General features: G+C 43.5%; 1 protein-coding gene across 2 annotated transcripts in view; it reads left to right on the top strand.

The window, feature by feature from the left end:
* The first annotated feature begins 3,628 nt into the window (after positions 1–3,628).
* The window catches only part of ZDHHC20 (zinc finger DHHC-type containing 20), a 43,524-nt gene continuing 29,230 nt past the window's right edge, over positions 3,629–17,922 (top strand). For both annotated transcript variants that reach the window (XM_017831645.1, XM_017831646.1), the window contains exon 1: positions 3,629–3,790. In XM_017831645.1, the coding sequence (XP_017687134.1) occupies positions 3,673–3,790 (118 nt within the window). In that variant the 5' untranslated portion in view covers positions 3,629–3,672. The remainder of the gene's footprint in view (positions 3,791–17,922) is intronic.

Here is a 17,922-nt window from a genome sequence, read left to right on the forward strand (position 1 = left end):
TTTGCTCCAAATGTCATCATTTGTCCCTCCCCACATCTGAGGCAGCAGGGTTTGCACAAGCTGCACTGCAGCCATTTGAAGCCAGACAGGCCCTTGGTGATTTCTAGCAGAGTTTCCTTCATCCTGCTTGGCTTCTATCCCAGGAGCTGTTTTCTTCTCAAGAGGTCCTTGTAGAGATGTCCCAGGTGGCTTTCAGAAGTGGAAGATATTAGTTCCTGACAGCTGTGCCAAGGGGCTCCTTGTGCAGCATAACTCCTCAACGTGGGAGGGGGGGGCGGGGGGGGAAGGCACTGTCTGGGGATAAATAATCCTCTCTATCACCTCACAACCTTGATGTTGTCCTTGTTTAATTCAGTTTCACTTCAGTTTCTGTCATTATGGAAACACTGCACAGAAATGTTACTGGATAATAGCTAGTGGGAGCACGACCAAGAGGAGGGTCTGTGCACAGTAACAGCCACCCACACACAGCATGCAGTTGGTAAAAGCTCTTTGTAACCTTACTTCCCAGGTCGAGCTCCTTTCCCATTAGATTGCAGGGTTGGGAGTACAATGTTTAATCACCAAATACACTACAAAGAAACTAACACAGCGATTAAATGATTAAATGCACAAGTATCCACAAATATCAAACTAAGGTAAAATCAGTTACTTCTAAAAGGACTATTAACAAGTACTCATTATTTGGACACCAAGCATTTAAATCTCTTCCCATTGTCTTGAGGCTAAATGTTAGAAGTCCCAGGAGATCTTGAGGTAAAACGCATGCCAGCAGCTGTGGCATGTTTTGACACCTTTAAGAAACAGAATCATGGAATCATTAACATTGGAAAAGACCTCTAAATTCATCAAGTGCAATCATAACCCCGGCACTGCCATCTTCACCACTAAACCATGTCCCCAAGTGCTACAGTTAATAAAGATTAGAGGAACTGGAATACTTTAACAATATCCGTGATGTGCTAACCAGCACATCAGACCAAGGCTGTCGTAGTTCGCATTAAATCCAAACTCCTCTATCCTTGTCAGTACTTCCTGAGAGTGACTAGGCCCCGTAACCAAGATGCTGTCTGTGTAACCAGTTGCTCTTCCCTCACCTTACAACTCTCCATTGGGAATGAGCTGTTCTACCAGAACAACTCAAGTTGTTCCATCAGCTCCCTCCCTCTCCTGCAGTCCCTTTCTTTAACAGCTCCTACATACAATTTTGCAATCCCTTTCCATACTGTCCCGATCCTGCTCCCATGTTCAAGCATGCCCATACACTGAGAGTTGATCCCAGACTGATCTCCATCTTTCCATGGTCCCTGGGCACATCTCCCGGCTCCATAGTAATTCTGTACGTCAGGGTCAGAGGTCACCACTTCATTCCTCTGCTCTGATACCCACGCACATATAGAAGCTTCTGCTTGGCCATTTGGCTGGGGTGTCTCCTCCCTGTTAGCTGTTCACAGGATCAGAGGATCACAGAATGGTTTGAGTTGGAAGTGACCTTAAAGATCATCCAGTTCCAAACCTCCATGCCATGGGCAGGAATACCATTCATTAGACCAGGCTGCTCAGGGCCCCATCCAACCTGGCCTTGAACACCTCCAGGGATGGAGCTGAAAAAGGCTCACAGGCTTCTGAATTCCTGATCACTCCTCTTAGTATTTGTCCTACCAACTCATCAACAGGTGAGGATGAGAGAAAATGGCCTTAAATTGCACATGGGAAGGTTCAGATTAGATATTAGAACGAATATTTTTTTCACTGAAAGAGTGGTCAGCCACTGGAATAAGTTGCCCAGGAAGGTGGGGGATTCACCATCTCTGAAAGTGTTCAAGTTGATGTGGCACTTGGGGATATGTGTGGTTATGGAGTGCTTAGGAGTGCTTAGGAGTGATTATGGTGGTGCTGGGTTGACTGTTGGACTTGATGATCTTGAGGTCTCTCCCAACCTTGATGAGTCTTCGATTCTGTGAACAAGTAAGGCTGAAACAACTGCCCCTCTCCCTGCCCCTGCCAAGGCAATCCCATCACACTCTCCGCACACCACCTCCCCGTACTCACAGGGACCACGGGCCACACCACCTGGGTCCTGCCCACCCACACCAGCCTCCCCGTCCTGTTCTGTCCAAGCTTTCTCCTTTCAGGGCACACTTCTGGTCTGTTCCAACCTCACCCCTTATGGATGCTGTCTGCAGCCCTCTGGATGGGGTCTGCACTGTATGGATGGGTCTGTAGCCCTATGGATGCTGTTTGTAGCCCTATGGATGCTGTCTGTAGTCCTACGGCTGGGTCTGTAGCCCTGTGGATGGGTCTGTTCCCCCCGGGGCAGGGCAGCCCCGGCTCGGCCCCTCCTGCAGCCGCCAGATGGCGCCAGAGCGCCGCGGGAGCGGCGGTCTCGGCACGTGCACCCCCCGGTCCGGGAGGGAAGTGGGGATTTTGGTCATGGCACGAGCCGTTCCGACCCCGGGATCCCACCGATAGCAATGCCAGAGTGAGGCTGAAGATTTCAGGCGTTGGAAACGCCCGCGCTCGAGAAGCTGAGCCCCGCAAGGCAGCGCTGGTGGTGGCGGTGCCCGCCGAGGTCGCGGCGTGCCCGCGGCTGTCAGGCGCTCAACGCCGTTCAGAAAACAGGCAATAAAACAAATAGCAGTAAGTTATTTATAAATAAATATCATTTTGAGGCACACGACAAGCTGTCTGAGCTCTGTACGTGCTCGGTGAGCGGGGAGAGGCAGCAGCCCGGCAGCGCCCAGGCACGACTGCGCGGACTCGTCCTCGCCTTCGAGCCCGACCAGGACCGCGGAAAAGAGCAAAAGTGAGCTTTAAGACCAGCTTTTATGGCTGGGGAGGATCCCGCCCCGAAGCGGCCGGGCCGGTGCGAACACCCCTCCTGTGAGAAGGGGGGGCGGGAGGTGGCGGGAGCCCGAAGTGTGGCGAGCAGGGAAATGTGGCGAGCAGGTCGAAGAAGGTGATCCTGTCCCTCTACTCAGCCCGAGTGAGGCCACGTCTGGAGTGCTGTGTCCAGTTCTGGGCTCCTCAGTACAAGACAAGTGGCTACTGGAGAGGAACCAGCGGAGGACCACACGGATGATTAAGGGACTGGAGCATCTGTCTTATCAGAAGAGACTACCGGGAGCTGGGCCTGTTTAGTCTAGAGAAAAGACTTAGAGGGGATCTCATTAATGCAGATCAATATCTCAAAGGCAAGTGCCAAGAGGATGACGCCAGACTTTTCTTGGTGGTGCCCAGAACGAAGAGCAATGGCCATAAACTAAAATACAAAAAGTTTCACCTCAACATGAGCAAGAACTTCTTTACATTAAGAGTGGTAGAGCACTGGAACAGGCTGCTTAGGGAGGGCGTGGAGTCTCCCTCTCTGAAGACATTCAAAACCCACCGGGATCCACTCCTGTGTCACCTGCTCCAGCTGACCCTGCCTTGGCAGTGGGATTCGACTGGATGATCTCCACAGGCCCCTTCCAACCCTAACGACTATGTGCTCCTGTGAGACGTTCCGGCGGCCCCGGGAAAGAGGCGGTAGCGGGCGCTGGGGCCGCCCCTCTCCCGCCCACTGCGGCCCGCCCAGGGCCCGCCCGGGGCCGGCTCCGCAGCGGCGGCCGGAGCTGCAGCCGCCGCCCGCCCGTCGCAGCGCCGGCGCTGCCGCGGTGCCCGGCAGGGAAGATGGCGCCGTCCCACGTCCTCAAGTGCTGCCAGAAGGTGCTGGCTTGGGTGCCCGTGGCCTTCATCGCCCTGGTCGTGGCCTGGTCCTACTACGCCTACGTGGTGGAGCTGTGTGTGTGTGAGTGCACCGGGAGGGTGGCGGGCGGCGGAGGGTCCTGCCCGCCCGGGCGGCAGCTCCCGGCGCCCGCCTCCTCCGCTGCGCCGTGGCGGGGTGGCTTCTTCCTGCGCCCGCCCCGGGCTCTCCTCCAGGCGGGCGGGAGGAGACCCCTGCCTCGAGCGTTCCCTCCCTCCGGGGCCGGGTTTACCTGTTGTCCTCCCGCCCTCAGGCGCCTCATGGCGGCGGGGTCCCGGCCCGGAGTCCCCTGTGGAGGAGCGAGGAACGGGTCTGGGGGAGAGAAGGAGGCCCAGGCGGGGAGTCCGGGGCGCTTCCTCTGGGGACAGGGACCTCTCGAAGGCTTCAGCCCTTCGTGTCTCCCCGGGAGGGGTTTCCCCTCTCTGTTTTTCTGTTGTTCATCCCTCTTGCTGATACATCAAATAACTCCTTATGGGTGTATAGGAGTCTTCCCTCCCTCCTCTTCCCCCCTTTAATTAAGATGCCCAGTGTCATTGAAGCATAATGAAGCTGGAAACATTCAACTTAAGCGGGCTGGGGAGAGGATTTAGGGCTTATGGGGTTTTGTCAGGCCGTGTCCAGGCTTTCTGGACGAGGGCTTGTCCTTATATAAATCTGACTTGCAGCCCGTGTCGGTCAGGGTGATATTTACCCTTTACTGCCTTCGGGAGGAAACTTCAGTTCGGGAGGATGTTGGCTTTCTCTGGGCAGCGTAAATGGAGTGGAACTGCGATGTGCAGTATTCATCAGACTTGGTAAAACTTGGAAGCAGCATAGGAAAACTAAGGAACGCGTTATTGAGCATTTGGCATGTTTAAGTAAGGAAGCTGAAATGAAAAAAACCAAACCTCAAAATAAGAACTATTTTAAGCTACATATAGGTATGCCTAGTATCTGTACGTCCTTGTACTTGCTATTTGTGTAGACTATGTGCTTTGTTATCCCTGGCTAGAAATAAAAGATTTGCATATACTTTATTTCTGGGTAAACTTATAGGGACATCAGTTAGAAGTAATCAGTTACTTTTCTTTTTCTGCAAGGAGTGTTTTTAATAACTTTTCTGAATGCTGATGTTATTTCACAGCCTTTTGTGTTTAGAGATGTGGACTGGAACATGAACCACAGGCAAAAAGTTACTTGGACTTTAAATAGTAGAGATATAGTTGTAAAATAATGCTTGTTGAGATACTCTGTGAAATGTTGACATGAGAGAGTTGTTAATACGTCTGTATATTCAAAAATCGTGCTTGAAACTATAAACACTTGGAACAAAGTTTAAGACAATCTTCAGTACTGGAGGTATGGGTTGTTATCACAGTAGTCCTGAAAGGGGCTCACATTTTACAGGTTTTCTGTACCCGTTACAGTCTGATCAGCATGACAAAAGGCAGATTAGGGCTATTCATTTCTTCTCTTAAGCAAAGAACAAAAACCAAGATATTAAGAGACTTGCCTAGGGTTGCACAGGTGGTCTCTGGCTGAACTGGGAGCAGAATCTCAAGCTCTTGAAGTCCCAGCTTTGTGTTTCGATCACAGAGTGGGTCAGGACTGAGTGCCGGTGAATGATTTCTCCTTCGCAAGCAGAGAGAAGCTGCAAAGAGCCCTTCTGAGTTCGTTAGAATGTCACTTGTGTGAAAATTATTGAAAGGGTTGACTCCTGTTCATGGAAGAACTTTTGCATCTATAAATCTGGTGCTTTTTGCTCACGAATCAGCTTTATTAACGTCTGCACATACAGACTATTAAGAAAAGATGTCATTTAATAAGAAAATGACTTAATGGCTTCTGTTACCGTCACTGAATTTTACAGTTGGTTTGTGTTTTTGTGAGGTCTTTTTGATGTGATGGGTTTTTTTCCTTTGTGTGCTTTTCCACTGCATTTGAGTTCAAAGTAGCATAAAGAGGATTTATAGTAGAATACAGGATTTTCTGTTTCTCTTGGCAGGTATGTTTACTATCTCCCAGTGCTCCTTATGTTCTATTTGTTCTGAGAACTACTGCACTACATACTATGAAGAAGAGCAAGGATGTGCCTTCAGCACATAGCTGATGAATGAAGTGATACTGGTCTCTGCAGATGGTCACATAGGGCGGGTGCAAAAGCAGGGCTTGTGGCTTTGGTAAAAGGCTGATGTGTGCCTGGCGAAGGAAAAAGAGATGGAGGAAGAAAAGCTTTAGAAAAGAGAAGACACAATAGAAAGTTTCAAGTAAATACTAAGAGTAAAAGAAAAATTGGAACCCCACAGACACCAGTACTTTACTTAAAGATCAGATAAATGTTAAGATGCAAAGCTAACAAGGAAATGGGAAGAGAGAAAGCCTTTATTTCCTCAACTGTTTCTTCTTCCTGCTTTTTTTTTTCCTCCTTGTAGTCCTTGCTCATTTATTAAAGGTTAAGCATATATAGTCAGTTAGTAAATCAAGTGGGAAGCCAAGCTTACTGTAGTATCATAAAATATTACTAATAAAGTAGAAAATGGTAAAGTTGGGCCTGTTGCTTTCATCACATCACCCTTTCCCTTTCAGTTTTGCTTCTCTGTGCTGCTTGCCCCATCCTCCTCTGCTGGAGCAAGACATATTGCTCAATGTCTTGCTTTTGGTGTCTGATGGACTCAGTCTTACTCTGTAATTCACTGCCAATACGTATTTACTTCGTTAGGTCTCTTCTATAACCCTAAATTATGTTACTTACAGACCAGTGAACACTGAGGAGAATTGGTATGGATAAGATGAAAGGAGACTCATGAGCTCGTCTTTTGTTTACCTCCCTTGGAAACTGCCAGCGTCCTTATCTCTCTCTGAAGCTGTTGAACACTGGCTTATTTAGACCACTGTTGCTGTGTAGTTGTGATCCATCAGGTAAATTAGCTATTAAGCTAATTGGAAAGGTGAAAACAGCCAAATGTGTGTAAGCAAATGTGTGAATGTCAGCAGAGTATAAAAGTTCTGTGAACATGTGTAACTGAAGGAATTGCAAAAGACTCAAGGCAACATGTCATTCAGAGGTTTAGGTGCTTTGAAGTAGAAAAACATGAACACTTTCGTATTAGATTATTTCTTCTTTTCATGCATAACTTGCCCAGAGCTCTGTTTGCAAGAAAGCACACCTAGCAATACATAAAGGATGTCGTAAAATAGCTTTTTGTTAGTTTAAAACTATTTCATGTGTTCTTTCTTGTCATCAAAACATGTTTTGCTTGTAACATCGCTTTTGTGAACAATGGCTATACTATGCTGTTGTTGAATTGGACTGATTGTGTCTGCTTACCACATCTCTCAGATGCCCAGAGAGAGTGGAGCGCTGCTCTTGTGGTGCATTTTCACTTATGGCTGACTTGTATTTTGTTTTTGTAGGTGATGGGCTCTAATACGGGCTGGCTGGAGGGTGGTCAGAAGACACTGTTTTGTCACACGTAGTCAGAGTTGGTGGGTGAAGCCAGCCAGTTTCTTACCCTTTTGCTAAAACACTAGCAGACTTTGGTAGTGCATTCTGCACTGAGAAAAAGAAAAGTTAACTTTGCCTGAATTGTATGCAGATCTTAACTAAAGTGTATTGGCTGGTTTTATTTAAAAAAAAAAGTTAATAACTAAATATCTTGTTCAGGTTAGGTTTTTACTGAAAAACACAGTCCTGACTCTTCTCCTGAGGCAAGAGTTTTAAGGACACTGACTTGGTTTACCTATTTGCTAGGCTTGAGTGTATGACTGTTTTCATGCATCATACTCTGCCAAGTATGGAAAAATGGGATTTTCAAAGCTATGGGAGTAACTAGTTGTGTATTCTTTTCATAGCATCTAGTTGCAGAAGGGTTTGCTTTTTTTTCTTAATAAAAGGTAATGTCTAGTGCGTCTAAAATCCTGACAAACAAAGCAGTTTGTAATTTAGAATGCATAATTTCATGTTAATAGTTCAAATTACACTCCTTGCTGTTCCAGGAGACTGCAATAGCTCTTGTCAGTAGGGAGATAGCTCTGATTTCCCCAAAGCACAATCCATATGAGAAGCACATGGTGATCTGTTGTAATGCTTCCATCTGAGGAGTCTGTTGCATAAACAGAGAGAAGGTAACTCCATCTGCCTCCTCCAGAAGAAATCTTTACTGAGGATGCTAATGCAGTATCTCCCAAGCAATGGCAAGGTGATACTAACAGCAGTGTCAGTAACTTCTGATTTCAAAGTACAGAAAACGCTGAAGTATCAGCACTGAAGGACAACATTTGCATGTTAAGCATGTAAAAAGCATTCCCGTAGGAAAAGAGGGTTACCTTTGCAAGAAAAGGAAAGCAGATTAAACAGGTTAGATCATTAGTTACATTTAACTATGTTTATGTGCCTCTCAGGAATTTAAAAATACAGACATTGAACCACTCTGAGTACAGTTAGTTGTGTTGTAATGTCTCAATGTAAGCATGCATATTATCATCTTAAATGAGATCCTTTTCTCTAACTATGTATAAGTAGAATTCCTGTTGAGGTGCTCAGACTAGATAAAAATTATTGGAAAAACTAAGCGCTCAGCTTGAGTAGAAAGATTATTTCCTTATATGGTGCTTTGCACTGTATTGATCATTCTAGTTTATAGGAACAGGTGGGCACGTGCCTTTTGTATGGCATGAAACCTGCTCTCTTGCCAGTCCTCTAATGAAAAAATTGTTCCAAGTGCAACAGAACTAGTCAGCCTTGTTTCTTGAGGAGTTGTCTTGTGTCAGCTCTTTCTTCTGCCATCAGGACTCCATCCCTTTTTTTCCTCTCAGCCTTCTGTCTGCGGTGCCCGCCCCAGCCCTCTGTTGTCAGTTTTCCCTGCATCTGCTAAACCGTTCTTGACAGCTCTGCAGTAGTTGGCATCTTTTCTTGATCCCTAGTTACCATTTGGTTAAAAAGAAGTGTGATGCAGTGGCCAGTTTGGTGTTGCTTGGCTTGCCCAGGGGACGAGGCAGAGAATGAGCCATCTGAGCTCAGAGCAGCTGTTTGCTAACAGGGAGTGTGAGCTTGTCTCTTCTACCCATCCAACAGCTTTGATGAAACTTACTGGCATATACTTAGTGTGAGACCTCCACTGAGCCTCAACACTTGTCTGAAACTGGTCCATGGGCAGGATGACTTTGGACTAGGGGAGAGAAGGGACTTAGGAAAAGCAAGGAGTTGAGTAAGTGTCTGAGCGGAAACAGGAAGGCTTCATGTGGTTTTACTTTCTTGTAGCTGTGATCACTCATTGCTGCAGTGCTTTCTGATTGCCTTTTAGGTGTGGATTATAAAGCTTTTCTTCTTGCTTTCAAAGGGCTCAGATAGCATGAGTATTTAAGATTATGGAAAATAGGTTCTCTCAAATTTTTCTCTGGTAACAACAGTAGGAGGTTTGTGTATACCTTGAGTTACAGCAGTGATCTAAAAGTCACTTTCATTTTTAATCAGGGGCTTTACGTTACTTGGTCACTTCTGAGTCTCTGTTTTCCTACCAGATGCTGTGGATAAAAGGACCAGAATTTCAAGTGTATGCTTTCAGTAGACATTACTTTGAGGTCATTGACCCTCTGCATACTCTGAACTTTAGGCTCTGTCTGTCAAAATTTCAATAATTAAAATTTTGTTCTCTAGTGACTCATATTTTTATGAGTTAATGTAGACATGCTTTTCATAACAGAATAATTTTCAGTGTTAAAAGATGGATATCTGAGCTGAGTTCCTGTACACCTGCGACAGATGAAACACTTGGATGGCACTGTACCTACTTTTGGAACTCGAGACTGCCTATGATGGAAAATGGGAGTAGGATAGATTCTAACTGTCTGTCTAAAATTGTGCCTGTAAATGCTGGGGGTTCATGTCATTCATTTTTCATCCATTCAATAGATCAGTGTTTGTTCGACAGTTTCCTACAACTGTAAGAGTCTGTGCTGGTTTAACATGTACTTTGCTTACAAGTGTTATAAACTATAGGTTCCTGAAACAGCTTTTATGGAGTTTTCAATTCAGTTGTTAACTCCTTCTCAGCTGGTGCATAATCTTCCTGTAACAGGATGAGTATCCGTTTTTCTCTCATTAGTATGTTTGAAATTTAATAGAAACATTTGAGAAGTAAGCACAGACCACTTTTTTGATGTAAGCTGAATCTTCACCAAGGTGTGAATCATGTCTAAAAGGGATAATCAGAATATAACAAATATGTTTGTTCTTTTAGCCACTTCCCCAATATTACCTCCTTCTGCTGTCACTAAATTGTTTTCTTCGCCTATTCTGGGTCACAGATTTTTCACCCTCTTCTGCTCCCCCCCCCTCACCCCAATCCTCAGTGGAGTGCCTCCTACCTAACCTTTGACTGTCTTATCTGTGCTAAAAATCAAGTTCCTCCTGCAGCATTTCAGGCTTCTGCTTTTCCTTTTTTTTCCAAAAGACCAAATGCCTCATCCATTCCTTATTCACATTCCCTTTTGGCTATTAAAATTGTCTTACAAGATTGGCGAAGAGAACTGGATCACAAGAGCAGCAGCTTTGCCTCTGCAGTTTCTGCAGCAGTCTCTCTGACGCTATATATGGTGCGGCATTGTCTCAAATGCGAAGCACAGAAGCATTTTAATCATATGATTTGCAGAGAGATCAAGTGAGGGTTTTATTGCAGCAAGGGTTTTTTGTTTGTGGTATTTCACTTGTGCATCTTGATGTGTGTTTGTCTGCAGAGTGGGTGATTTTTATGTGTCTGTTGTGAAGCGCTAAGCATGGAAAGCTGACTTGTTTTGTTGTGTTTTTTTTTCTTTTTTTAAGCCTTTTGCAATGAAAAAAAATTTAGAGGTGGAAGTAATAATTCGTCTGGAATTAGGCAAGCTGCCACTGCAGAGAGAATGAAATAAAATATAGATTAAATCTAATCTTGAGAGGAACAGTCTTTGTGTTTGAATAGACCTAAACAGATAGTTATTGTATAAGCTGGTTTGCAGTTGTCTGTGGTGGACTTAAAACTTAAGTGCCTCAGCTACTGCCTTGTCATAGAGTGAAGAAGAGAACCTGTTATTGTACTGTTTCTGTTGACAACTAGTCATTGCTTTTAGCTTTGTCAAGTTTGGATTAAAAAAAAAACAGAGAAGTGAAGTGTATGATTGTACCTAGGTTTTCACCTCTTTGGTTTTTGACATGCAGATTTACCCAAAGGTTGCAGAGGAGCCCAAAACTTGTAGCAAAATTTGGTTTCTCTTAGCCCTATGTAACTAACATTCAAGTTAGTTTTTTACAGTATCTGAAAAAGGTTGCAAGTTATGAATAGGATTTTTGTGGGAATGTTGTGTGTATGTATATTTTTATCTGTTTAATCTGCTGCTCCTTAAGTTTCGTGTTGGAGAGGGGGGTTAAATAATTGTATTTTTTTTAAAGCAATATTTATTAGGATTTACATGTCCAGTACCTTGAAGGCAGGAGGTCCCCATCACTCAACTTTCCCACAACTAATATACATGTTTATAAATGACATGTTTTTTCGAAACAACTTCCTTAAAGGGCTGTGTTCAACATCTTGACTTATTAATATCATGATGGGAGTTCGTGTAAATTACATTACTGGCTGCTCTGTTGTTAATGTGTTGCTGGCTGAAAATTAGCTCTTATCATAGGTATGTTCCATATTTAATCTCAAGTGACAAATACCAATCAAACCTGACCAGTGTTACTAAATTAAAACTTAATTTGGGGAATCCAGTGACCTAATGCATGAGAGCTTGCTGGGCAGTTTGGTTTCTTCCATTACTCAATGAACTTGGTGACACTAAAATCCTTCTCTGAGAAAACAGAGTGCCTAATATTTTGTAAGGAGATTTACAAGGAGATTTTCATCCACAGAGTTTTGCGAGATTTTATTCCGGTATTTGAGGAAACACTTGTTGCAAACCAGACCAGTAAGTAAGTAAGGAGGCAAATGATTTTGGAAAAGTCTGAAGCCAAACATGAAGAAGGATGCCTGGTGAACAAAGCGGGTCCCTATCATGGGATGAGGCTCCACCTCTGCAGGTCACAGCAGCTGTGTCTGGTGTGTGGGGGGGGTTGTTTGGTTTGGTTTTTTACTTTAAATATACTGACAGTTTCTAATATCACCTGCAGAACATCAAATCCTGTGCAGGGTGTGTACAACAACTCTGCCCAACATAATGATGAGTAGCAGTCTGTCAACACCAGCTGATTATCCTGTTTGTCACTCCTGTCTCTCGCAAGTGTCCTAGTAGTATCAACTACAGAACCACTGGAGTTATTCCTAACACAGAAAGCACTTTCACATGTGCAGATACTTGAGTGTAGTGTTACTATGAGCTTGATCTGGCCGGCCTGAGTATAAATACGCCTCCTTAAAATGTAATTAATTAGTGGTGTGGACATAAGCTAGCTCCACTCACATGCTTCTGAGCTTCCATGCCTTTCTGCCGATTCTGTTTTTTCCTGTTCCCCAATGTGTCAGAGAGAGCACAACTCACTGACTGGTGCAAGTAAGAGCTCTCTTTGTCTTTTGAGAAGAAACCAGGCTTTCTTGTGGCTGTGTCTGATAGCTTAAAGGCAATATTGGAAGCAATTTATGCACAGCACTTCCAAGCTACTGAGCAATAAAGCTGTTACTGTTACAATAAAGCAGAATTTTTGGTAAAGAATTGAATGAAGAAAGTTCAGTAATTGGAGTAAGCAGCTGAGGAAAAGTGTGTAGAAGTAACACTAGGGTTTAAAATCCATCAAAATGCAAATAGAATGAGCAGTGGCAATAGTGATTAAATAGATGAAGAAAATCAAGTTACATTAGAGGTTTTTTGAGCAATTATGGTAAATTGAAAGTGAATAGTGCTTCCCGGGGAATAGTGTTTTCAGGGACAAACCTGGTACGTTGCTGAAGATAAATGCTAACTTCACTTGCGGAAAAAGCCTTTAGTTGTTTGGGCTGATAGATCTCTTAGCACATTATAGTTGGTGCGGACACAAGTGTGAGACTGTGAGGTTAAGACCTGGCAACACTTCCTCCTGTGTGTTAACCAACTGTGACTTTTGATTTTGAAGTCATTTAAGACGTGCAGGCTCTCTTCTGAGAAGACCATTGGGAGACTTTTGGTATAACTTCCAAGAATATTTTGAAGATGCAGAGATAAGGAGCCATCTGTAGGATTTTGTGAGTTCCAGAAGTTAGCTGCCTTTGTAGCTGTGTTTTTGAACTGTGGAAGTGGTAACATAGAATTTACTGTTCCCAGAATATATGGCAGAAATTTTTTCAGTTGTCATAGCTAAATTCATTGCTAAATGTAACTCAGTACCCAAGGAGTATCTTGCCTTGATTATGCTAATTTCTGCTGTAGCCTGTTTGTATTTATGCACATACTCTTTGCATTAAGACTGAAAAGACCTTGGCTAAATCAAAAGCCCCTTTATTATTGTGGTAAGAGAATGTTTTCTGGGCAGCAAGCCTCTGGCTGCTCTAAATTACTTGTTATAGTGAAAGAATTGTGTTAATATTGTTTTAACCATGCAACAAATTATAATGATGGCTGGTAACAAATAACAGAAAAGTTCTGCAGCGCAGCTTGAACTGCCTTATTTGAAATATGAATTCATTTTACCTGTCCCTGTGATAATGCTTCTCTGAATCCTGTAGAAATGGGTATGGCCATCGTGGACATGGAAAATTTGGTGGTCATAAAACACAGAGCATCCCCCTTTGCACCAAGGTGTCTCTTTCCCGGCTGCATTTTCTTCCTGCTTCTCCCCACATGTCACACACACACACACATTACCTGCAGTGCCTTTGAAGGCATCATCTTGTGATCACTTGAAGTCTCAAGGTAGCTCACTCGAGTGCTCTTGCTGTGCACAGTGTGTGCGAGGAGTTTAGGCTTCAGCTCATGTGCTTGTGGAAGCAGCTGCACTGCTTTAGGGCATCAACAGCCCTGACAGGGCTTCTTTTCCCTCTCATGACTGACTGTACATGACCCAGGACAGCGAGAGGCCATTCACTGCCATTAACCCTTTTTCACTGCAGTTCCGTGCTGTTTGTGGTCATGCAAACTTGCCTTCATTGGCAGTTCAGTCCTGTCCTGAAGCGTCTGGGAAGTGCTCACTTTTGTTATGTTTGTCTGACACAGGAGAGCGGGTAGGTGGTTGAGACGGGTAACTGCATACATCCCTGCAGCAAGAGTTGTCCACCACAGGTCATGCCTCTGAGACAAGCATTGTGTTAGACCTGGGGAATGGTGCCCCTTTGCTGCAGATCAGCCCCAGGCAGTGCTGAGGCACACGGTGCGGCAGTGCTTGACTCCTCATGCCAGCACAATAAGAAGGCCTGTGGAGCCCCATCTCCTGCATTGCCGTTCTATAAAATGTTGCTTTCTGAATCACCTGGCAGTGCACTGGGAGGGGGGATACCTGTGTCCTATTCCTGGATTTCTGGAGTATAAAAAAAACTTATCAGTCTAGCACCACATGAAGATAAAAGAATTCTAGGCTTGTACGGCTCAAATTTCCGCAGAAGACATTCATTCCGGCTGGTGGCGGTTGCGTGTACAGTTCCTGGGCCCCCATAGCCCTTCAGCAGGGACCTGGCAGCATCTTCTTCCTGCGTTGGCTTTTGGCTACATGATGCTGTCAACTCAGTCATCTTGAGTCATTTGTCTAAAAACAACTCCCTGCTGCTTAGGGAGGAAAGCACCTTGTGGGTGCCTGCCAGTTGGGAAATAAGAAATAGCTCAGTGTGGAAAGGTCACAGAATTAAGGCTTTTAGAGAACAGTGGAGAAGTGGTAAGGTCTTCATGCTCTGACACTGCCCTGTAACAGAAGCCAAATGAGTATTTTCTCAAGGAAATTCACTCATTGTCTGTCCCACTTGTGTCAGTAAGTACTGTTTCTACCATCTTCTTGTGGGTGATTAAAGTCTGCATTTGCAAATGGGAATTATGTATCCATAAATCTAAGTTATACTTCCAATAAAATGCCATTTTCTGTTTTTCTGAACAAATGAAAAACTTGAGATGATGTCAGTGGGGCTTGCCTTTGCAGACAGGACAGTGCCTGTGGGGAGTTGCCGTTGACTTCAGTACTGGTAACTTCTGGAAATATATGTCATGTGTGTGTGTGTGTGTGTGTGTGTGTGTATATATATATATATACACAGATGGATATATATTATTTTTGTTAATATTTTTAACCCTTTTCCTTAAAAGCTGAGAAAAGTTAAGGCTGTACATCTGGTGAAGGGATGCAATTGCGCATTTATCACTCCTTCTTCCCACCCATGAGGAATGTCAGCCAGAATGTGAATGTTACTCTTGAAATTCGTGGAAAGGCTATAATAACCAAAGTGTGACTCCTGCTGGGAGCCATCGTGGGAGGGGATGGGGAACTAAGCATAGCACTTCAGTAACAAGATCGGTTCTTGTCCTTTTCTATACTTCTATGTTAGTTGCAGTTGAATTTTTTGCTCTGCAGAAAGAATATCTGGCTTTGGTTGGAGCAGGGCTTTTAGGGGAGTAGGAAGATGTAATGTGGGGTTTTTTTTCCTTCAAGGTTGAAGTGAAATGTCTCATCTTTTAACATGCCTCTTGAAAGGTCTTGGCAGATCATTGCACCTTTTTGCCTCTGAATAGAGAGGTTTCGCTTTCTCCTATTATGCAGTGATTTGGAAGGTGCTTGAACACTTCCTAGCAATCCTGAAAATAAGCCTGAAACTGAAAGCAAACCAGATCCTTAAAGATACTTGTTTCTTCAAGATGTTGTGCGAGGTTTCCTTGAAGCAGCTTAAAAAATTCTCCAAAGTTTTCTGAAGTTGACACCTTTATTAGTTTGTACTCCAAGAAGAATGCTTCCAGCAAATGACATTTTCCTCTACTTTTATTTGTTATTCATCTAATGATGGCCCTATGTCTGCAAGATTGTTTCCTCTGATAATCTGTAGGCTTCCACCTCTTTCATTCTTGTGACATAGGTGAGTTGAGAGATAACGGGCAACAGTGTAAGGAAGAGCATCTAGAAAGGTGTAACCAACGACTGAGGTCATGAAGGAAAAAGTGGTTTTGCTGTCAGGGGTGATGCTAGGTCTCTAAATCAAAACTAAGGCAACTGTTTCGTCTGTTAAAGTCAGAACTGCAATTTCTGCTTATCCTCTTAAGCAAACTGAGTTATAAAGTACATTTGAATCCAGCCTGATAAAAGGCTGTAATGGTGTATTTTGGAGGTAGTGTGCTGTAGAATGTGAACTCACATACTTTGTATTGTGTACTTCATGTTTCAGTGACCCCAAAGCACTGGGAGTCCCCATTGTGTGAGCTGCTTAGTGGTACAGGACCAACTGACAGTGTGTTGTACATCCCTAGACAAGCTGCAGCAGCATGAAGTTCATTCAATGTAGGCCTGTTTACCTCGTGTAAAGAGAGACAGGCTTTGCTGAGCCCCTTCCTTAGGCTGATTTTGGAAACCCTGAGGTAGCCAAGGTAAAGCTCTCACTGCAGTCAGACCGACAGGGCCTGTTCACTTTGTTTGACTTTGACTTGCTGTAACTCTGAGATGTTAAACCCTTTGAAATATGAGGCCATAGCGAAAACTTTGTGTGCCTCAGCCCCCGAGGGCATGCTTCTGAGCTCTTTGCATTGAAGTAAACTGCAGCTTTCACTGTCTAGTCATGTTTTATCCTTCCCTTGCATACATTTGTAGAACTTCATAAGTCTTCTTGCAAAAAAACCCAACAACTTAATATTAAGAAACCAATCCAAAGAATATTTTTCCTTTTTTAGCTGAGCAGTAGACTGATATGGCAATATATTTTAAAATCATCAAAGATCAGCTGTTTTGCAATACTTACATTTCTGAAATACAGACAGGTTTGTGTTGACTGCAGTACTGAAGGCAGTAACTTGTGCTGATGCAGGTATATCGTGCAAAGTGCTGTTGCATCCTGAGGTTAACATCTAAATCATATGCAGTGTTTATTTTGTTCAAAAAAATATCAATAAGCAAAAAGGCAGTGCTGATTTTTCCCCCATCCCATGCCCCAGACAAGAAACCATGTTTTAGAAATGCTTGAAGATGGTACTAAATTAGTGGAAGCTGGCAGCAGTATCTTAATGGTTAGAAGAAAACTATAAGGGAGAAAAGTGATAGAGAGCTAAGCTACAGGCCAGGGATGAGGAACCACAACGACAATGTCTTATGTGTTTTTTTTTCCCCTGAACCAGAGTTCAAAAGCTAGAATTGATTTCTTGATGATGTAAAGCTGCTTATTAGATGGCCAACCTAGCTAATATTTAAAGGGGGTTTTTTTGCATAAAGATTAAATATTAACTTATGTGAAGGAAGGCTTTGCATTGTAGTATAAAAAGCTTGTGAAACTGTTCATGTGCCATTTGTTGAGTGCATTTGGACAAGTATAGTAGGGTTGCTGTTCGTTTAATCTACCTGATAATGGGCATAACAACAGTGAAAAGAATAGAAACAGAAAGAAACTTCTTCTGAGACAGAAGAGAACTGGACATCTTTTATTTCATTTGAGGATGATAAGGCAGGATGAAAATCACAAGTGTTTCAGTGTTGGCTTTTACTTCAAACTGCAGGAGTTTGTTAAATGAAAATTGTTCTACAGAGTCTAGTAACTGCATTCTGACCTGAGGGACCTAAGTATGAAAGAGAAATTATCTTCCTGGTGCTGTGAAGCTTTAATTAATTTTTATGAAGGTTTTTTAGGGACTATTTTGATTAAGTATCACAGGTGATACCATATTAAGCTTTCGTTATGTATTGGTTTTACTTTTAAAGCCTGTTCATTATTTTGAGTCTTTAAACATCGAATTTGGCTCACAGTTTTGTTTTGTGCTGAGAGCAGAAATGAGGCTACAGACTAAGGAGTGCTTTAACCAGAATTACTTTAAAAAAATATATTGATCTTCTCCCATCCCATTAGAGGATAATAAAGAACTTTTTTATATTTCTTGTCTGAGGAAATGCATGTTTATCCAGCTGTGTGCAAAGGTGTTTACTTTAGATATGAGGAGTCAAAGACAATGCTTAATCTAAAGTACTTTTAGTATTTTTCTTAAGTTGAGCAAACAACCATACTTGGTGAGTTTATTTTAATTTTCACCTTTTTAATGATTTTTATCTTCTCCTTGCATTGTTGAAAAAGTGTTAACTGGAGAAATAA

The sequence above is a fragment of the Lepidothrix coronata genome, unplaced genomic scaffold, assembly GCF_001604755.1.
Source record: "Lepidothrix coronata isolate B3197 unplaced genomic scaffold, Lepidothrix_coronata-1.0 Scaffold194, whole genome shotgun sequence".
In the NCBI taxonomy this organism is placed as follows: domain Eukaryota; kingdom Metazoa; phylum Chordata; class Aves; order Passeriformes; family Pipridae; genus Lepidothrix; species Lepidothrix coronata.